Source organism: Xenopus tropicalis, chromosome 1 (genome assembly GCF_000004195.4).
Source record: "Xenopus tropicalis strain Nigerian chromosome 1, UCB_Xtro_10.0, whole genome shotgun sequence".
Classification (NCBI taxonomy): Eukaryota; Metazoa; Chordata; class Amphibia; order Anura; family Pipidae; genus Xenopus; species Xenopus tropicalis.
In genome coordinates, this window is record NC_030677.2 from 85,376,988 (window position 1) to 85,400,279 (window position 23,292).

At 37.2% G+C, this 23,292-nt stretch overlaps 1 protein-coding gene across 9 annotated transcripts in view; it reads left to right on the top strand.

Annotated features, from left to right (window-relative positions):
* Positions 1-23,292, top strand: part of sec31a (SEC31 homolog A, COPII coat complex component) — a 66,690-nt gene that overhangs the window by 37,186 nt on the left and 6,212 nt on the right. For 3 of the 9 annotated variants that reach the window (XM_012960801.3, XM_012960803.3, XM_018092797.2), the window contains 9 exons: positions 3,410-3,588; positions 6,307-6,433; positions 8,081-8,226; positions 8,668-8,823; positions 9,272-9,424; positions 18,644-18,736; positions 19,610-19,754; positions 21,079-21,408; positions 22,045-22,080. In XM_012960801.3, coding sequence (XP_012816255.1) covers positions 3,410-3,588; positions 6,307-6,433; positions 8,081-8,226; positions 8,668-8,823; positions 9,272-9,424; positions 18,644-18,736; positions 19,610-19,754; positions 21,079-21,408; positions 22,045-22,080 — 1,365 coding nt within the window. 9 annotated transcript variants of the gene reach the window in all.

The following is a 23,292-nucleotide window of genomic DNA, read 5'->3' on the forward strand; positions in this document are numbered from 1 at the left end:
CGGCTCAACTTTGCATGACTTTGGGGAAAAATGAAGGGGCTCGTATGCCTAACCACCAGCGATTCACTTTGTTGCCGGTGGAAGCATTTTGGAGAGATTTGTCATCTGCGGCAGCAGGGATTTATCACTGGTAACCTATCTCTCTGTGGGGCATTAGTCTTAGGACTGCATTTAGTTACCAGATTAGTGGCGGAATGTTATAAAAGTCATAAATAGAAAAAAAATGTGCACAAAAAATAAATAAATAAATTGCACTTTGCCATATAATATTTGTCGTCATTGCATTGCACATTGCAAACTTTTTAAGGCATCCTTGAAGGTGACTTAATCTTCTTGGAGCAAATTGAATTTTTCATTAAGAAGTTTTATTGCATATACTGCGCACTGTTGTAAACAACAAATCTTTCTTCCACTGTTGGAAGTGGTTTCCACATTCGCGCAAAGGCAGATTTGTTCGCACAGAGGCATTCATTTCCGCATTCTGAATAATTTTCCCATTGTTTAAAAGTAAAAAGATTTTATTCAAAGTTACATTAAAAAAATCTCCATAGACCCTGGGCATTTCATGTCCTAGGGGCACTTAATCTTGGGCTAAATGTGAGCCACAGGAAATGAATATTTGGACAAAATACAGCCAATCAGAGAAAACACATAGGACAAACTTTTAAAGAAACCATGTCTCTGTTACATATATAAATCCTATTGTTTATTCACATTAAGTATAAACATAAGCATGAACAATATATTTAGTTCACCCCAGATGGCGTTTATTAACACAGGCTTTCAAAAAAAAGCTCTTTTTTATTCTGCATGTGAGCAGAGGAAAAACCTATATTCCCCAGTTTTTGAACATTAAACAAATGTTTAAGAAACATTTTCCTATACTTTGCTCAGATAAGAAATTGGATTCACTTTTGTCCCCAGAAAAGCATGTACCTTGGCTAACACATTATCTCCTAGTATGGTTCAATGTAAAACCACACCTACTTGGTTAGAACATAAGGGTACCTTTAGTTGTGGAGACAAGGGATGTGCCACGTGTCCCTATATATATCTCTATGGGAGATTCATTTGTTGCACATGCTACTGAAAGGGTGTATCGTATTAGACAAAATACTAATATACAATATACTAATTGTAATACTAAGCATGTCATTGATTTTAATACAGGGACAGACACTGTTTCTTTAAGAGTTTGTCCTATATGTTTTTTCAAAGTTTTCTCTGATTGGCTGTATTTTTTAGAAATATTAATTTTCTGTGGTTCACATTTAGCCCATGATTATGTGCCCCTAGGGTCCATGGAGATATTTTAATGTAACTTTGAATAAAGTATTTTTACTTTTAAACTTTTGACCACTGTGGAGATTCTTGAGTGCCTATATGCCAATTGCAATTGTTGCTTTCTGCACCCTATGCTGAGGGTCTGGGGCTAGTGCACCTAGACCACCACTTGTACTTTGAGAGTGATTTTTTTATTGTTGGTCTTTTTGTGCCTTTATTTTTCGTTTTGCATTTTTCAATAATTCTCTTTTGCCGACATTTATTACATTCTCCCTTAAGTTCTTTTTTGTTTTTTTTGTACCTCCCTCTCTGGGAAAGAGCGGTTATGGCCTTCAGGATTTCTTCTTTTGAGAAAAGGATGTTGGGCTGCAGTTAAAGAATCACAGGCAATATAGGAATGGGTTTTGTCTCTAAGTATGTTAGTTGTTACTCTAGAGTGGAATACAGCACAGAATAGTACTAGGAGAATGTGGTGACAGTCCCCATTTCTTGAGTAATGTTGGCTACACATTTCTAGGTCTAAGTTTTAGATAAGTAGACTAATAGCTTGCCATTTTTCACCTTATTAAACATTTTGTGCATGGTATAGAAAAGCTTGTTCCTAGTAGTAACCTATCATGCTCATTTCAATAGGTTATGAACTGTTATGCAGCTGTCTGCAGAGTGTGTCATTGGTCGGATCTGGCATGTTACTTTGTTCTGCTTTAGTAAGTTGTCATTGGGCATCTTTCATGTTCTGTCTGGCTGTCCTCTTACCCCTTGTTAAAGCACCCATTAGCATACCCCTAATTGTGGCTTTGCAGGTGTCCTAAATAATGTCTGGGCTTGTGGTACCTTTGTTGTTATCTCCTAACTCTTTAAGTGCCTGAAAGCTAACTTGTGCAACAGCCTAATTGGTGAGCCACAATGGGCTTAGTTTTCAAATCTCTATTGGGATTATGTTCAGTTAAGCAAATGCAGTGATATGGCTCTCAGGAGTTATAGTACCTGTTCTACTAAATGTAGTAGATCACCAGAGATTGTCAGGGGTATGTGCAGTTACTTAACTTCCACAATGGGCTCACTGACATTTGGCAATTGAAGTATGAGCTTGTGTGTTGTGCTTTAACCTGTCTATGATGGAATCAGGCATGGCGGAGCTGCTGAAAAAAACCCTATAATTCTTACAGCTTGTTCCAATGTTTGGTGCTTAAAAGGGAGGATACTATACGCTAACTATAGTCAATGACTGTTACCCATTGGCCTAATCCCCAGGCCAACAGTGTTAATTACGATTTGACCAACGGGTGGGTGAGTCTTGTGCCCTGGAAAAGTAGCAAAATGCACCACTAAAAGATTTAATGTTCTTGGTGGATAACCTCTTGTGCGCCTAATCTGTGTATGGTTCAGCTAATATGTATATGGTTCAGCTAAAATGTATATTTTTATGAACATGGTTTATTTGTATGAAGTAGGGTTTCACATATGAGCTGTTTTATAAGATATATTTTTATGGAGACCTGCATTGTTTGAGGGTATAGTTTTCCTTTAATGTTGAGGTCTCAGTCTCTTCTTTACTTCAGTAACAGCATTGCGCTGCTTTTGGAGTTCTGGCAAAAAAATTTAGATTTCTGATCTGTTGCGGGAACAGATTGTGGGAAGTGGTCCTTTTAAGAAAAAAAAAAGTGTGAAAAATGTTTTTATTTTTGACCTACTAATGTATCTGTGCCTGTTATTCTTACAGGATTATAGCAAGGCACTCTTATTTTAAAGATAACTCTCTTCCTCATTAGTCATTAGTATAGCATGAATTTTATTGTCTGGCAGAACAATCCGTGCTATGTATTCATAGTGCAGACAGTCTTCATTTTGGAGTACAGAGACCTCCAGCCATCCAGTCAAGTGCAGAGCAGGGTAGAAGCATGCATTTTAAAAAATGCCACTAGTTAGTTGAATTTTATATGTAAATAGTGTGATTTAAATACACTACAGTATATTCATAACCTACTATTTTTCAGTGTTTATATCCAAATGTTATTAAATGCCAAATATAATTGCTGCTGCAATAATTTATCATTAATTGCAATAATAATCTTGCCTGTTAATTATTAGCAAATGCTAATTGTTACCCTTCTGGTGCTGTTAGATGTTGATGGCCTCATCACTCAAGCTCTGCTCACTGGGAACTTTGAAAGTGCTGTGAATTTGTGTTTGCATGATAATCGCATGGCAGATGCTGTTATATTAGCCATTGCAGGTGGACCAGAGCTGTTGGCTAAAACACAAAGAAAGTACTTTGCCAAATCACAAAGCAAGATAACCAGGGTATGTATGTGAATTTGCACCTTTAGTATAGCCGTTACAGTGCTAAAAAAAAAAAATCACCAATTTACACAATGTTTACAATAAAAGGCTTATGGTGACTTGTTTACATTTCATCAGCAAGTGGTGTCATGAAAAGAATTTAAAGATAAATAATCAAGCAGCAGGCCTTTTATTACATAACCCCCCTATCTGTGTAAAAAAAAAAACACTTATTTTTGTCAGCCCAGGTATAGGAGCCTCTCTTGCCTACCTACCCCTAGTCTGTGCTCCGTTTTCATTGCCCCCGCCGCTTGTCATAACACGGTGGGGGCAATGAACTATATATATAGATATATATATAGATATAGATAGATAGTTCATTTACATATAATATAGTGTCACTGTCCCTGATGAAAGCTCCCGCACTGGCAGGACTTTTAACAAGCCAAACAAGAAAATAAAGGTTTTAAAGCAAATATCAAAGCATGGTTTTTTATTTGTCCGACGTTTCAGTTCCAAACAGGAACTTTCATCAGGGAGATGAAATATATATATATATATATATATATATATATATATATATATATATATATATATATATATATATATATATATATAATATATATATATATATATATATATATATATATATAGCACCAGGAAAATTTCATCAAAAAAGATACTTATTTTATTTAGATCAAATATATATATATATATATATCTCTATCTTTCCGATGAGTCCGCACTTCCTTTTACTGCTCTCATTCACAGATTCCACGGGTGCTGCATATGGTTGTATTGTATATACATTTTCCCAAAGATTATGCGCACGCCCAATAACGCACCTCAATTAATCCACTTTATTGTAAATAGCTACATAATTAGTACATCAACGTTTTGGTCCTGGTCTGGGGCCTTGTTCACGATGTCATATCCTCGTATAATTTTTTTTTTCGATTCTTTTGAACGGTTTTTAACTGTGAGTGCTTTCAACTGGTAATAATATATGTAATATAGTATAGTATGTGTGTGCAATTGTAGAAGGATCAGCACTCTCATATGTGAATAACTTACATAGGGAAGCACATTTCAGCCTTGCCATTCTCCAGGATAGAGCAATGTTTCAACAAATCCTCCCCTCTTGTATTATCTTCAGCGCCAAACGACATCAAGAGTGTATCATCAAGCTTATTTGTTTACAGTCCTTATTTGTGTGTGTTTCAAAACACTAATTTCTTCACCACTAGATGTTGCTATAGCGAGGAAATTATACAAGTAAATAAAAGCATTTGTATTACTTACAACTTACATTACTTATTTACAATTATTTACCTTACTTACAACTTATGTTATTTACAAATCGTTTGCATTACTTACAACTTGAAGTTACAATATATAAAAAATCCTGTAAAGTGAAAAAAAAACAAATGTTTGGTCATGTATAACTTTGAAACAGTTCGCATAAATGCAGGTTAAAGCTTTTGCCACAGACCGGAATCTACAAGAGTTAACAGATTGAGATAAAAAGCCGCCTAGTTGTAAATGCCAGTCCAGACCTCTTGGTGCCACACAGTCTAATTCATATATCCAGAATGCCTAACCACCTCTGCAATGCCTGTGCACATGATCTATAGGCTTGCATTTGAACGTGAGTGTGTGTATGTGGGGGGAGGGGCCATGTCTGGCTTCTAGCCAGTGCTTAGTAACTGGTTGTTGTACAGTGTCCTGTTTATTAGGGTCTACCATCCTATCTGGGTCTAATGCAACCCTAATGCTGGCTCTGTGCATGGGTAGCCTATCCTTGTGTTGGCACAATAAATCAGGTTAATATGAGGATAGCACAGAGCTACCTATGAAAATGCAGGAGTGATTTGTACCTAATGACCGCATAATCCCTGTCCTACATGGATTACACTAGATACATAAAAATCTTGAGAGGCACTGGGGCGACCAATTATTTCCTCTAATGGCTCTTTAAATTAAATGATAAATTAAATGAATTAAATGAAGTATTGATTTACCTATTGACAATGTACTGTTGGTTACTATAGACATGAAGAGTTTGTACTCCTGCATACCCCACGATAATTTCCTCACTATAGCGACACTTAGGGGCAGATTTATCAAAACACGAATTTCAGATTGGAAACGAAAATTTCCGAAGATCGCAAATATCACGAAAATGCTTCCGAAAAAAATAGTATTAGTCACGATAATATCGTATTGCCGATCCGAAAGTCACAAAATTTTCATACCGAACGATTGTAAACAGCGGCAAAACCGATCCGATTTTTGCGCACTAAAAAAGTCGTGGAAAATACGATTGAGCCGATCGAGCGAAGGCTCTGAGCATTTGTGGATAAGTAAATTTTCCCCTATAGTTGTGAAAAAATGGTAGTGTTTTGGAACACATAGATAAGGACTGTAAACAAACTAATTCATGACATCCTTTGGCACCAAAAATTCACAAGAGAGGAGGGTACGTAAAGAAGTTTGTTGTTACATTGTTATAATGTGCTTTACCATGTAAAATAAATCACAAGTTATTCACATATGAGAGTGCTTATCCTTCCTCAATCGCATGTATGTATACTGCCATTTTAATCCTGCACCTCAAATAAATTTTTAGACAGAGTGCTGGCATATTTGGACTGCTGTTCTTTAGTAACTGTTTTTGTATTTTGTAAAGTATTACTTCTGATATGGTAAAGTTTTCCTATTATTTTCTATTCTCTTTAGCTGATCACAGCAGTAGTGACTAAGAATTGGAATGAGATTGTTCAGTCCTGTGATCTGAAGAACTGGAGAGAAGCTCTAGCTGCAGTGTTAACCTATACAAAGCCTGATGAGTTTTCTTCGTTATGTGGTATGTACCTCTTTTAGATTGTCTGTTGTATGCAGTTTGTTGGGTAACTCATTTTATATTGTTTGGATATTTACCTGTACTACAGACAGATATTTGTTTTAAACAAGCTTTATCCATTACGTTAAGTACATTTTCCCATTTACGCTATGGCCATGTTTGAAAATAAATCGTTTAGTGCTGATTATGCTTGCTCTGGTAAGGATTTTGGCAGAGCTAAATCCAAACAGAAAGTAAAGATCAGCAACACTGAAAATTAAGGTGGCCATACATGGGCAAATTTAAGCTGCCGATTCAGCAGCTTACTGCCTGTGTATGGGCCCCCAAAGGGCCTACCCATCCGATATCTATCTGACCTAAAAATGGGCAGATATATAATTATACTAATGATTTTTATTATTCACCATTTTCAAATTATGAACCAAAAAAAGTCACAAATAACTGTAAATATTTATAGTTATTCTACATTCCCCTTTTATCATGTCACATATACAGCAAATCACTTTGTCTTGACAAATTGTATAATGGTTAAGGTTTGCAAAATCAGCAATTCATCCAGGTTTTCTATCTAAAAGGAGCAGGGGTAAATACTTAATTTAGACCAAATGTAGCCCAAAGAAACTCAAAGTTTGTACAAGGGATCTATGAAATTCATGCATGTGTCTCGCTAATGGAGCGTCTTTATTGTTTATAATATGCCAAAATGCTCTATCTATATATCTTCCTAATGTACATCTGTACAAGGCATTCACAAACAGCTGAATAAACAACTCCCATTGTTCTACACAGTTATTGCAAATTATACTGTATATGGATCCTGTGTTTACGCATACTCTAATTACATGATTCACACTTGAAGCACATAAGCAAACCAATAATAGGAGAGAAAACATGTGTTTCACTGAATCTTCTTTCAGTATAACGACTAATGGCTACTACCTCCTTACCACAATCTGTGACTTCCTTACCACAGTCCAGGGTTTGTCAGGCAGTGTTTTGGGATCAGTCTGGGGTTTGTCAGGCAACATTCCAATAAAATTGGGATCTTCTTTCTGTCAGGGAAAACTTTTTTTTTTTTTTTCTACAAAATGCATCAGTAGTATCCTGCATTGAAATCCGTTTTTCAAAAGAGCAAACATATTTTTTTTATGATTTCATTTTGGAATTTGACATTGGGCTAAATTTGTTCTTAGTTTCACAACCCTACTTTTCCACGATTTTGAAAATTCGGTAATTTACTGCTGGGAGTTTTTGATCTATTGAAGTCCGAAATCTCCCTAAAACTATACATCTGGTACTGACACGTTCAAGAGACACAGGGCTTTCTATCAGTTCAGTTTTGTGCATAAAATGATATATTTTTCTATCGTTTTATCATGAAAAATAGCATTTTCATTGGTATCTAGAGCTTTTGTGTAAAAATACACAAAAGCTCAGGCAGATTTAGAAAGCTCAGGTTCTCCTGAAAAAAAAAAAAAACTATAGTTTTCCTAGGTAAACTAGAAATCCCGTCAGGAAATGCCCCCTAAAGTGAGAGAGCACAAAATAACCTATGGCACTTAACGCAAATGAAATTATGCTGGCACTTAAAAGTTTAATAATGATATAGAATCCCTGATTTGCATTGTAAACCTTTCTGTATGCTGTCAGATTTGCTGGGCTCCAGACTGGAGAATGAAGGAGACATAGCACTTCAGACACAGGCATGTCTCTGCTATATCTGTGCAGGCAATGTGGAGAAGCTGGTTTCTTGTTGGACTAAGGCTCACGATAGCAATTGCTCTTTAGCTCTTCAGGTCAGTATACAGTTAAGCTTCTGGGATCATCTGCTAAGAACTTAAGAAGTCTGCATATAGATTAACCACTAAAGTCTGGCACAATGTATTTCAGTAAAATATCCATGGTGCATATGTCTCCCACAAGGTTCATTGCCCAATGAAAAAAAAAAAAAGAAGCTGCAAAGATGGATAGATTGTCCACAAGCAAGAAATTACAGCAAAATGTCCCATGTGGCATAGCCCTAAGGGAAATTTCTTGAAGCTACTAAATGCCTAGATGACAAAACTCTCAAAATTGCCCCATGTTCTATCACACCCCAGAGTGGATTTCAAGTGGAAAATCTCTGGGTATAGAATAGGAAATATATATATATAGAAAATATATTTTGTAAGATTGCCTCGTTTAATAAAGTGTGTTTTCTTTTTTTTTTTTTTTTTACATTTTTGCTACTTTCCCAGGATCTTATAGAAAAGGTGGTTATCCTACGCAAAGCAGTGGAAACAAATGATATGGGAACCATTCTGTCCCAGAAGATGAGCCAGTATGCCAATGTATTGGCAGCTCAGGGCAGTCTTGCTGCTGCTATGGCTTTTCTCCCCACCGACGCACATCAAGTAAGACAGAAAGTGCAAACATGACTGACTAAAATTCAATGCTGTGGATGGTTTCAAGCCTGTGTAATGTATATTGCTGTGTGAAGCTCATCTCTAACAAAATTTACTGAATAGACATGACACCGTGACCACAGAATAATAATATACTGGATTAAGGATGCACCGAATCGGTTCAAGATTCGGCCAAGATTCAGCCTTTTGCAGCATGATTCAGCCAAATTCATGCTCCATGCCAAACTGAATTCTTAAAATCACTTTTTCTCACATAAACACAGAAGTTAAAAATTTTTCATATTATAATTTACATATGTAAATTCAGACTCGGTTTGGATATTTTTTTTTTCATGCTATTAAGAACACCTGTGCCGTTATACACTACAGTTATCAAGAAAAATATGACTGCAGCCAACCTTGTTCTTTTCTGACTGACTGTTTTCTTGTCTTTTAGGGTGATGTTGTGCAGTTACGGGAAAGGCTATGCCGTGCACAAGGACAGGTTAATATTATTGCTCCTGCTGCTGGGGTGACTCGAAGTGGAAGTACACAACAACATGGTGCAAAACCTGTGCAGCCTGGGACTGACATGCAGTATTACCCACAGGTGATGATACAAAACTTTTCATCTCACATTGGCTGCTGATCATTTATTGGCAACTTTCATTTTGCTTTCTGTTGTGTATGTTTTCTAAGATTTTCACATTTAGTGAATGCCTACTCCTCAACTTAGTAGTATCACTAACGCAACAAATTCCTTTCATTGTGTCTGCAACTGGGCCGATGCCATGGCTCAGTTGCAGAAACATCAGTAAGCTTTTTTTTTTTTTGAGCATAGGAGGAGCTACTATGTCCCATTTTTAGCTGTTACATTCCATAACCAGCACTTTTATTTGTTGATTTTCTTCAGCGCATAAGTCTACACTAAAGCAGTAGCTTTTGGATCCTATGATCAGAAGGTGGCCCTCAATTTGTTACTGATAAACTATCTCCAGCTAATGGGGCAGGCAGTTCTGGGGGGCACCACTCACATTGGCAGAGCATGCATTTGCCTATGTGTGAGCAGGTGGATATTTCAAGCTGGTCAATTCTCCAGCAGCTAGAAGGCCACCTAGTTGAAATTAAGAGGTGGGCCGCTAGTTGCTGCTATTAAATCACATTTAGCTTTATTTACAGTTGAATGCATTGTTGCTGCCATAGGAAGGCCACACCATTGTATATATGAAATTAAGAGGTAAAACGTGATTCAAACCAATGTTATGCATTTAAAGGAAGTAGGAATATCACTATATGTCTTCTTTAAAAGAATGGTATGATCTGATGTGGACAAACTTTGTGTTGAGACTACTATAGTTTTTTAAGCGGCAACCACCAAGTAAAAGGCTGCTATGGGAAGTCCATGTTCTCCCAGCTATGCCAATCAATTTTTTAGGTTGGTGTGAACCAATGTAGTTAATGCAGATTATCTGCTGGGAAAGATAAATAATTGATATTCTGATCAAGAATGCATTTAAAGAGATGTCGAATTTTCTAAATGCTAATGATCTAGTCCATTTGCTTCTGAGGAACCGAGGATAAACTACTTTCTTAACTTTATCACTTATTAAAAGAATATGGAGTGTAAGCTTTGACAGTTCATAGGAAACCAACTTCTACAACTAATCTACTGGTTAAAAGTAGATCATTTGCCATGAGTTAAAAATTGATTATAAAAACGTAATGGTGAATATTCGTATTAAATTCATTATGACTTAAAATCTAATTATAAACTAATGGCAGATATAAGTTGGTAACCTTTTGTAAATAAATGGCATGTTAGTAGAAAATCCATTATGGTTTTTTTAAAAACAGATCAATAATTAATGGCAGACAAAGATTAAAGGGGAACTCCATCCAAACACAACATAAGCTTTTTTTTTTTTTTTTTTTTTATATAAAGAAAGCCACTTTGCAGTATACATGAATTAAAAAATATGCAGTCTCAACAAGACTCAACAATAAAATGTAACAGTTGACTGTCCTCAGCCTTCCCTCAGCCTGCATCCTCCAAATCCCACAATCCCCTGAATATGTGATCTCAATAAGGAAACATCCCAGTGCAATGCATTGAGGGTTATGTAGTTTATGCATGCTTTCTGTAAGCTGTGGAGAAGTATTTCTAACATTGGTGTTTTAGTCCCTCCTCCCCTGCCAGTATTTCAAATTATGCAGAAAGAGGACTGTTTTGCAGCTGGATTTTTGCATATACAAATGCATTTATTCAGACTTTTTTGAGGAACAGACAACAGTGATAAGTAACACAGCAAGTATTTTTGAGAGTGCTAATCTTTAAGGATTATTGTTTTCTCTTGCAGATCTTCTTACAGTCTCCTAGCTGCACATGATATCACAGAATACTAAAATAGATCAGTGCCTATAGCAACAGAGAAATCAGGAACTCTTATAGTGTTGTATTTAAAATACACTTAAGTTAACACCCAGTGTTATTGAAAATGCCAAAGTGTCTTTTCATTTTTATATTTATATTGCAAACAGTGCATAGAATCAGAATCATGCTGTTACAGATAATTAATCCGAAAGCCTCCACCATTTAGTAGAAGTGCCTACGTACAAACCAATAGTTGGAGGTGTTGCCTGTAGTCATTAAATTAAGCAGATCTCTCCTTTTCTTCAGATTCTACAAACAAATAAATAACGTTAAGGAGACTGCCTCATACAGACAAAAGCAAACAAAAGGAATTCTGGGAATGAATTCCAAACTCTTAAAAAAAATCCCATTTACATGGGTTTATCCTATAGGCTACAGCTCACCCACTGGGTTTAAAGCTGAAGCCAGGATAATAGCTGATCAGATTCCCAACTACAGACCGGTTTCACCTTTCTTGAGGCTCATCAGTGTTGCGCAGGGTTTTGTAAATGGGATTTTTTTAAGAGTTTGGAATTCATTCCCAGAATTCCTTTTGTTTGCTTTTGTCTGTATGAGGCAGTCTCCTCAACCTTATTTATTTGTTTGTAGAACCACATGGTGACTCTACCTAAGCTGATCAGAAAACCCTGCACTACATTGATGAGCCTCAAGAAAGGCGAAACCGGTCTGTAGTTGGGAATCTGATCAGCTATTATCCTGGCTTCAGCTTCAAACCCAGTGGGTGAGCTATAGGATAAACCCATGTAAATGGGATTTTTTTTTAAGAGTTTGGAATTCATTCCCAGAATTCCTTTTGTTTTCTTCAGATTCCAATGAATAGGTAAAAATCCAAATAGGTTAATACTGTTTAATATATAAAATCATTAAAACAAATTGCACTTAATTTAGTCCATTGAGATCGGTTACATAAAATAGCACACAAAATTACATCCAGAGGTTTGAGTATAATCAAAAATCCTACCGGGGCAGATAATTTAGAGTTCCAAAAAGGATGGAATGAATTATTAGAAAATTGCATGAATAATCTAATTAAACTTATTATTAAAAGAAATTGGGACTAAACAAATATAACCAAGCAAGTGGGGAATTACAAAGTAAGTTGAATGTATATGAAGGTTCAAAGTAATATGAAGTTCCTGAACAAGGGGTTGTAAAGAAATAATGTGATGATGACAAAGTTAATTGCTACTAAACATAAATTCAGAAGGAATAAAAATGACTATAACATTGGACAGGTAAGATCAAGGTCGCAGGTGGAAGGACCCCACCCAAATACCCATAATCAAAAAGGGATCAAATAAGGGAAACAACGAAGGGAGTTTTCAACTAAAAGAAAGGCAACACCATCAGAAAAAATTATTTGGGGTAATAACAAGGGAATTTTTAACAAGACATTAAACCTAACCAAGAAACCTACTTATGTACATAAATGTGAAAGCATTATACACATCAATTCAGCACGAACTGGGAATGCAACCGGTTTCTTACTATTTGGAAAAGGATGACACACTACCAGGGAGTCAAAAAGAATTTGTGACAGAAGCCATCTCCTATATATTAAATCATAACTACTTTTGGTTTGGAGATAAATCTACAGTTATTGGGCACCACCATGGGAATGAGATTCACGTCCATCTATGCTAATTTATTTATGGGATACTGGGAATAACATAATATAGTGCCCAAGCTGGGTGCGAGTCTCATCCTGTGGCGGCACTTGTAGATGATATTATTATATTTGTGTTGCAAGGAAGTGAATCCGAACTATTTGAGTTTACTAACAGTCTCAATAAGAATGATCTGAATTTAGAATTCACATTTACTCGCAGTCCATCAGTGACACGTCTTCTGTTCTCTCTCTCTAGATAGAGAGAGAGAGAGAGAGAGAACGAGAACAGAGTGGAGCACACCCGTCGTCAAAATAACAGCCCTGGGTGCAGGTCAAAAAATAGACATATAAAGAAAGAGTGTATGTAATTATGTCCTAAGTACCAGTAATCATAATCCACTTTGGCTAAAATACATTCCCTATGGTCAGTTTTGTAGACTAAAGAAGAATTGTTCTAATCCAGCTGATTTGAACAAACCGATGGATTATGTTTCAGATTATTTTATTTAACAAAGATATAGTAAAAAAAATTCAGGAATCACAAGAGAAAGTAAATAGAACTGACAATCTAGATTTCTTTAAAGAAAAAAAAAGAGGAAACTCGAGAGAGAGGAAAAGGGTTTTGTAACTACATATAGCCCAGCAGCCCAAGCAGTGAAAAAGATTATAACCAAATATTGAAGGCCTGCACGTATGCAGAAACAAAAGTTTTAAATCTAATGTAACAAACAGGGTATTCAATATAGATTGTTGCATCAAGTGCACAACAAAAAATGTCATATATTGCTTAGAATGCCCTTGAGGCATGCAATATATAGGGAAGACCAATAGGAAATTAAGGGAGAGAATTAATGAACTTATAGGAAAAGTAGAGAAGGGAATAGGGAATCACAGTGTGTCAAACCATTTTAAAAAGCTCCATGACAGGAACCCTATGGGATTAAGGTTTTGGGGTATTGCAACAGTGGCTCTCCAACTCATTGGAGATGTGGTGACGTTATTAGGAGGACATTACAGGAGGAAAGTAAGTAGATTTATAACAGGCAAACTTTCACTCCAAAGGGCTAAATATATATATTAATTTGAGAGTATTTTTATAAAAAGCACCCACCCCACCCCCCCCCTTTTTTTTTTTTTTTTTTTGAGAATAAGTGGGAACTCCCACTATATATTTTTCCAATCCCCAGAATGATCATATGGGAATGCTTTTACAATTATTTAAGCACAAGCACTATATAAATATATGCATTTTAAATATGCACTTAGCACTTACACCAATTGGGTGTGAATAGGTGTTGAACTATAACTCCCACTATATATTTTCTAATCCCCATTCTAACCCCCTGAATAACCATATCGGAATGTTTTTTACAAATATTTAACACCAGCTCTTTATAAGTATGTGCATTTTAAATATGCACTTAGCACTTGAGTGTGAATAATTTGAACTAACAACTAATCCTCTCTAATCCTCATTCTAATCCCCTTGGTAGAAATCATAGATTCAGATACAGTAATTAGAAAGAACAAACAAATAGAAAACAATTCTGATTCCAGTAACTTTTATCAGGCAAAAGAAATAAAAATTTTAAAATGGTGATCACTTAGTTGCTGTGGCAGCCTGCTGTGACTAATCCCTTGGAACGCATGCATGGCAGTTGCTATGGCAACCGAGCAAAATAGAGCTTGACAAAGGGAAGCATGTAGACTGGTGTCCCCGTGCCTCTGAAGAAGCTGACTGGCCAGCCAACAGATCAGGCGAGAGTGACGTCACACGTCCAGGCAGAGCCACAAGGGCTGCAAACATGTCCTTCTCTGGAAAGGGTCAGTAGCCTTGCGAACTGGTGTATTTTATGTGACTGATCTCAATGGACTAAATGTGAGTGCAGTGTGTTTAAATGGTATTATACTATTTGGATATTTATCCAAGGAGAGATCTGCATAATTTAATGATTACAGGCAACACCTCCAACCATTGGTTTGTAAGTAGTCACTTCTACTAAATGGTGGAGGCTTTCGGATTAACAATCTGTAACAGCATGAACCCATAGAACATCTGATTCTACACATCTGTTTGGAATATAAAAGGGAAAAGACACTTTCTAAACACAGAGTATTAACGTAAGAGTTCCTGATTTCTCTGTTGCTGATCTATTTTAGTATTCTGTGATAGGTATGTTGGGGGTTTCTGTGTAGTGTGGGCCTCTTTGACAAATTTTAGTTTGGAAGCAGGTGTTCCCCTTAAATCCTATCACATTTGGTTGTTATGACTAGTTGGGGTTTGAGTGGATGCTCAAAACCTTATGAAAGTAAATCTGATAAAATAAGTAGCTACGCTAGTAGTCAAAATTGTATTCCATCAGGACCTTCACGTATCTCACCATCACTGTCCTTGTTAACTATTTCTTCCCTTACATTTTCTTGTCTATATTTCTGTGCTTTTTTAATTTTCTTTAAATTTCTCCAAGGCCATTTTGTTTAATTTGCCGAGTAGCCTGCCTGTGTTCTCCTAATTTTTACAGCCTACTTTTAAAGGAGAAGGAAATGCATTTTGGCATTTTACTGCCAATAGATTAGCCACATTAGTGCAAGCTAAAACGCTATATTTATTCTGCAGAAAGCTTTACTATACCCGAGTAAACAGCCCTAGAAGCCCTAGCAGCTGCCATTTTAGCTTCATCTCAGTAGCATCTGAGCTGCAGCTTATATTACACAGAGTGTTGGGAGGGGGAGCAAATTTTGATAGGAGGGGGAGCAGGAGAAGGGAGGGAGAGAGGAGCAAATTGAGCAGACTCTTGCCCTTGCCCTGAAGGATTTTTCTGAGAGAAGGAAGTCTGACACTGAAGAACTTGTGTACACAAAAGAAAAAAAAACCTGTATTTCTTTTGAAGAGTGCAGCTTCTCTGTGAGTGGTTATGGCTGTATATACATAGACCTTTTTGATAAAGCTTACTTAGTTTTTACCTTTTCTTCTCCTTTAACTTAAAAATGAAGGACACAGGGTATTAACATATTTAAGCCCCTTTACAGTACCCTCTCCTCATTTCCCAGTAAGGTCCTTTTTCCTCTCTTCTCCCTATATAACAAAGTAACATAGTAAATTAAGTTGAAAAAAGACACATGTCCCTCAAGTTCAACCTTAATGCCTATATGTAACCTACCTAAATGCTAGTTAATCCAGAGGAAGGCAAAAAAAAAAAACCCATCTGAAGCCTCCCTAATTTGCCGCAGAGGGGGGAAAAATTCCTTCCTGATTCCAAGATGACAATTGGACCAGTCTATGTACTAAGAGCAATCTACCATAGCCCTATATTCCCTTACTTGATAAAAAAGACTACTCCTTGAAGCAAACTAATGTATTGGCCAGTATGATTCAGGGAGTGAATTCAACAACCTTCACAGCTCTCACTGTAACAAAAACCCTTTCTGAATATTTAGACGGAACCTCTTTCTTCTAATCTGAATGGGTCCCCTCATGTCAGCTGGAAGGGTCTACTGGTAAATAAAGCATTAGAGAGATTATTATATGACCCCCTTATACATTTGAACATAGTTATCATATTATTCCTTAAGCTCCTCTTCTCCAGTGTAAACAACCCTAACTTGGCCAGTCTTTTTTCATAATTAAGACTTTCTCCTGTTTGAGTACTGGAGACCAAAACTGCATCGTCCCTCTCCATTATGAATTTGCAATGTGTAGTCCCATTAAGGTGGTTTGCGTATTTACAACTCAGGTGCATGACCTTACATTTATCCACAATAAATCTCATCTGCCACTTAGATGGCCAGATTGCTAGTTTGTCAAGATCCTGCTGCAAGGCTGCCACATCCTGGATTGAATTGATTGGGTTGCAGGGTTTTGTGTAATCTGCAAACACTGGTACATTATTTACAATACCCTCCCTTAATCATTAATGAAGAAGCTAAACAAATGTGGACCTGAGGGACCCCACTTAGAACCTTACCCCAACAACCACCCTCTGTACCTGATCCTGTAGCTTAGTTTCCTATCCATCAAAACAACTTCACTAAAACCAACAGACCTTAGTTTAGAGAACCGTCGTGTGTGGGGGAACGGTAAGAAATGCTTTGGCAAAATTCAAATAGATAACATCTACTGCACCCAAACTGTCCAGCTTCTTACTAACCTCATCATCAAATTGGTCTGACATGACCTGTCCTTCATAAAGCCAAGAAAATTGTATTTGTTTCTTTCAGCTTTCAAATGTGAATATAACTTGATAAACTCAGCACTATTGTCACTACTGAGTTAAGATACATTACAGTTAGCGACCACATCAGATCTAACAAGCTTTGTATATTATAGGGGAACGCGGACACTAAAGACTTAAATCCACTTTTGTAGAGGAAACTTTTGAGAGCCATCTGAGGGGGCCTACCGTACTCTCCTGGCAGTCCACAGCCCTTCAATCCCATTGCAGGGTGGAATGTTTTTGTTTTGTTTTTTTATATGAATTAAGTATAAAAAAAAAAAAGATTTTTTAAATATTCTTTTTAAGCAGGAACTACAATTCACCCCTAAACACAGTTAAGTGAAAACTGAGAGGAAATGTGATCCAGCTGTAGCATTATTATTATTATTATTATTATTAACATTTATTTATAAAGCGCCAACACCCTAAACCCTCACAAACCCTGTGTGGACAGGGAACATTTTTAGCGACACCTCTCTACAAGGATCTCTTATCTGGAGGGGGCTCCTCAGGGTTTCCTGTTGACCTCTCTACTGTTTGTCTTAACATGGAGAACTCCTCCCTGTACCCTGCAGCCTATTTGCGTGCTCTTCTGTATGCCTTGTTGGGTGGAATCCACAGAAAGTAGAGCATTAAATTGTGCTTGTGGCAGTCCAGCAACTGTACAGAAAGGTAATTATGCCAGTTCTGTCCTGCCTCTATTCACTGCTGTCTGATGTAAAATTCTGACCTGCTGGAGCAAGGAGGAAAGCAAAAAAAATAGTCATGCCTCTGCTGATTTAGTTTCAGTTTTTGTGCTCTCCCAGATGACCAGACCCACAACGAAGCCTGCTCTCTCCATTCCCGCCTTTCTTGCCTACTACTGTAATAGTGGCCAGTTTCTTTCCAGACATCCTGAACCTCTTTGCTTCATCAGTGAGGTATAGGCAGTCCACCTCTGTCAAGCATTCTTCAATGAACTGAGAGGCGTCATTGATTTGCTCCTCCGAGTGCAGGGCTGGTTTGAAGCCAAAACATTGCCTGTTTAGTGACACTTTTAGTGTTGTATTATTGTTAATTTGAAACTATTCAGCATTAGCAGTGGGATTTTACAGAGGTCGCCTGCTGCTGCAAAAATGATTTTGGTTTTAATGCAGCATTGTTCTATTTCTGGCAGGAGTTGCTGCTTGGTCTCCTGAGTTTCTCTTTGTTTAGCCTCCTGCACTATTGGGTAATTTAGCTTACTCTTCCCCAACATGTTTCTGCTCTGTAGTTTTCTGTTTGACATAGTATTAGGTTACTGTTCAAGTTTAGATTGTTTGAATACTGGATTGTGTCAGCCTCCAAAAGGGGTTGAAGCCTGTCAGGCCCGCTTGCCCCCTATGCAGGCCATCAAGACCTGTGTTCTTTTAGTGCCTATTCCTCCTGGAAGGTGAATTTAACACTTCAGTTCCAGCACCTCCATTTTACTGAAGAGAAAGGGATTTTTACAGGTAAGAAGAATATCCCATCCTTTGCTATACAAGCAGTGCAGTGTGATGGGGTCATTCTCTTCTAGTTTGTTCCAGTGATTTGTTATTTCTTTGTTTAATTCAGGCTAGAATTGCCCCCACTGTCACTTCCTGGAGTAACAAAAACCCTACTGCCCTTCCCAGCTTTGCACCTGCTGCCTCCTCCTTTGACACACAGGTATTAAATTGTGATCCTAGTCAGTTCTGCCTCTTTTCTCACCACTGTATTTGCCTTGTGAAGGCACATGCTCTGAATCCATATAATATTTTTTTACTCTATTGATTCTGACTATTGCATGATGTAGTGGGAATGATTCATAAGCTAAACATGTTTTTCTAAAACCAAATCTAGGTTTTATTAAAATTATGTTTTAGATTGATTATATCTATTTGAAGTCCTTAATATGTACCATTCCATCACTTCCCTGCTATATTATTATAATGTGGCTTGTCCAGTATGTTTGAGTTTTGCTGCTGAACTTTATAGTTACCCTTCAAGTTCCCGAGCTGCACACAGCAACCAATTGTATTTTTGATTTTAAATAAGTGATTAGTAACAAGTACCTCCTGTACAGTTGTTATAGATGATTAGGCACATTGTTACCAGTGTCAGACTTCTGTAGATCGACTGCTATAGATATTAAAACTTAGATTACTAAACTACAAATTTTGTGAATTTTGTATTTAAGTTTTAATATCTATAGCAGTCAAAAATTCACAAAATTTGTAGTTTAGTAATCTTGTATATCTATATTAATCACTACAAAGTAGAAAGGATGTGAGAGAAAGTGATGCATTTATGCTGTAACACATGAATCTGGAAACAATCAGAAATTTTGATTGTGTCACTGAGGTTTTCATTGTGAAAGTGTGCGGTTTTACAGGTTCAATACAGGTAAATTAGTTGGACCATTAATTTACAAACCAAAACTAGAAGGTAGGGAAGATAAAATGTACATTTGCTTACAGTATGCATACTTGTATTTATTATTAAACATGGTATTCTAAAATTAAACATAACTGTTTATCCATTTTTTTTTTTTTGTTGCAGAGAAACAGTGCACTGCCTCTTGGGTTTAATATTCCTGGTTCCACATATACCTCTGGTTCACTGGCTTCAGTAGCCTCAGCGGATTCTAGTGCTCCCTCTTACAACATCAACTCTCAGATTACTCCTAGACTTCCTTACTCACAGCGTATGTACCAGTATATGGGCAGTCTATCCAGGGTTTCCTCTAATTTTTAGAATTCTAGAAATGTGTATTAAGATGATTATTAATGTGATTTAATGTAAATGTTGTGCCATGCACTTCAGTTATCGGCAGCAACAGTGCTATCCTGTGAGAGGTTTTCCTCTTTATAGGTGTTTAGAGAGCTGCAAATGGAATTTGACAGATGTGTATCTGTACTTAAACAATTGAATTTTTAGTTGTATATCTGCTTATCTGTTATTCATTGGGACGAAAGATCGTACAATCGGCCACTAACCATTCAGGGCTGAAACGGCAGGTAAGGAGGTAGAAACAATAGGATTTCTACCTCCTTCTGTCGATTCAGGCCTGAAGGCAGATTTTGATCAGGCGCCTTCTATGGCGCCCGATCAAAATCTTTTAACCTGGCCGATCGGCGAGTCGACCGATATCAGCAGCCTCCTGCGATATCGACTTGCCATACACGCACCGAATATCGTACGAAATGGGGTTTCGTACGATATTATCGGTGTGTATATGGCCAGCTTAACTGGAGGAGTCCCAAGCCAGATTTGGATTTTTTACTATTGAATGCTATTCTGATATCTACCACAGGTGTCAGGGAGCAGCTATCTTGCTATCATTGTTCTGCTGACCGGCTGCTGGCGGGGAAAGGGAGGGGGAGTGATATACTCCATCTTGCAGCACAGCAGTAAAGAGTGACTGAAGTGGCACCCTGAGAAATGAAGAACATAGCTAACCTCATGTGAAATTTCAAAATTAAATCTAAAAAAATCTGTTTGCACTTTTAAAAACTAGACTTCAATGCAGGATGCTGCTAGAGAAGAGCTATTAACTGAGGCGTTTGAAAAAAAAAAAAACATGTTTTCCCATGACAGTATTCCTTTAATAGCAGCACCCTTGGCTAAATAGTAGCTTATTTATATCGATAAAGCTAAACCACACAGGGAGAATTTGGCAAATGGGGTGCTTTTTTGTTTGTGGTAAATCACTTCTGCACCCAAAAATTCTTTCTTTTCACATGATTGCCCAGGATCACCACATGTAAAGTGTTTCAGTGTTTAAGCACCTGTTATTGCCCTTTAGGCATTTTTTAATTGCTCTGGAGACAAGCTAAAACACCACAAAAATTGCCACCCTTTTACCTCTTGCCTTAGAAATGTGTCTGTCTGCATTTCCAAGCTATAAAAATGATTTGTGTAGTTTCTTACAAAAAGTTACTAAACAAGTATATGTGCATGTTATTTTTTTTCTCAAACTGTATGCTATTCTATACTGATAAGTTTCCTCTCCATTTCTTTCTATGCAGCCTATTTACAATCGCAGCAGTATTCTTATGGCATGGGGGGTCCTGCTGTCTATCAGCCCCAACCACCATCTACTGTTCCTTCTGCTACGCCCTACCACAATTCTTCTTATACCTCAGCTTCCCAAACTACAACTCAGCCACTGTACCCTGGGCCTGCTCTGCTTTCTCCTGCCTCTTCCGCCTCTTCTTCTCTTCCTCCTTCTAGTGGTGCATCCTTCCAGCATGGTGGACCAGGAGCCCCAGCTAACACTGCACATTGCGCACTGCCTCCTCCTGGATCTACAGGTACTCTGCCTGCCACCAGTGAGCTGCCTGCATCCCAGAGAACAGGTCTGAGCATGAAATGGGGGGGGGGGGGGGGGGTTGTGGTTGGGGGGATCTTGGGGTGATAGCATTGGATTTTTTTTCATTTTAAATTGTATTGTATTGGTCTTATTTATCAGTTTTCAAGTTTGTAAATTCGAGTTTGTTTTTTCCAAATCGAATAAACTCTCATATCGAATACTCGCTTATTTATTAAGAAAAACTCAAAAAATTCAAGTGTGAAAATATGGCTTGACTTTGTCTAGGACAACTCCCATTGACTTCTATAGAAACTCGCAAGCTTTTAGTTTTCAGGGCTTTTTGCACTTAATAAATACCAGACATTCGTGTTTTTGATTAGGGTATTTTTAGCACCAAAAAAATTGAATTGTGAAAAAAAATCCAACTCGAACATTGATAAATCTCCCCCTAAATGTTTGTTTAAAAGCTTTAAGGCACAAAAATGTGAAAATACAGATTCTACTTAATTGGCAGTCAAAGAGTAATAATCAAATATCATTTCTGGAACCATACTAATGTACTGTAGTTCTAAAGCAAACCTTACCTCTGCTTTAAAGAGCAGCTGTAAAGAGCATCTCTGTAATAAATCTAGCTCTTTCTCTTATTCTAACCTTCTGAATTACATTTCTATTCCGTCTGCAGAGTATCAGTCTGCTCAAGATACGACTTACATTCAAGGTGAACTTTTGCTGATGCAAGCTCAAAATCAATTAGCAATCTTTTTTTTTTTTTATATATATATCTGTATATTTTATGGGGTGGGACTGTATTTTGCCATAAGATTGGCAAGAAAAACAAATTTGAAAAATAAACTTTTTTAATTGGAAAATTCCTTTTCTAATTGAATTGCCTTTTATTTTTGTGATTTGTGAACTGATTTTAAATTCACATTGTCCATTTTATAAAACTTTTTAAATTATAATTAGCCTTCATGTATAATACTGGTAGTATACGCCTATATACACCTTTTTTAAAAATGAGAAAAACATGCTGAAAAAAAATATATATATTTTTTTCTTTTAATTTATAAAGCACTAACAGAATATTTACGTAGTTAAGTTAGTTTACAGCATACCTCCCAACTGTCACGATTTTCACGGGACAGTCCCTCTTTTGATAGCTCAACCCACAGTCCCAGATTCTTACCGAAAAGTCCCTCATTTCCCTTTGATCTCCTGCATTGAAGTTAAACATTACAAATTTAATTAAAAATAGCTTTTGGCAGAGAGCCCAGAAATGTTAACGAGCGTCACCTTTCTCGCTTTTAATTAAACAAGTGGGCTTTTGGCAGAGAGCCCTGAAAGGTAAGAAGCTACACCTGCACTGAGATACAATTGTAACTAATAAGCTAATCCGTTCTCTTAGGCTGATGCCACACCAGGCGTAGGGCTGATTTTTTCGGCAAGCGGAAAAACGCTTGCCGAAAATTCAGCCCTACGCCTGCTACTTGTGCCTGCACCCGAATGAATGGGATACGCTCGGGTGCAGGCACATGTAGCCGATATACGCACGAAAACGCGAGAGAATGCAAAGTCTCGCGTTTTCATGCGTATATCGGCTACATGTGCCTGCACCCGAGCGTATCCCATTCGTATCCCCTACGCCTGGTGTGGCATCAGCCTTAGGGGAATTTCACCTTTTTCAGCAAAACTAATAACACATTAAACAGGACCCCCAAAACCCCCAGAAATGTGTTCAAACTTTTAATAACCTGCCAAATTTAGTCAAATGGGAGTGATATTTAGGGGGTGTGGTTGCAAAAAATGGCATAGTCTAAAAACTTTGCTGTGCTGTGCATGGCATTTATTTTTATCCCTCTTTCCATTTTAAAAATGTTGTGAGGTATGGTTTACAGATAATGAGCCCTGTATAACAACCACTTCTTGTCTC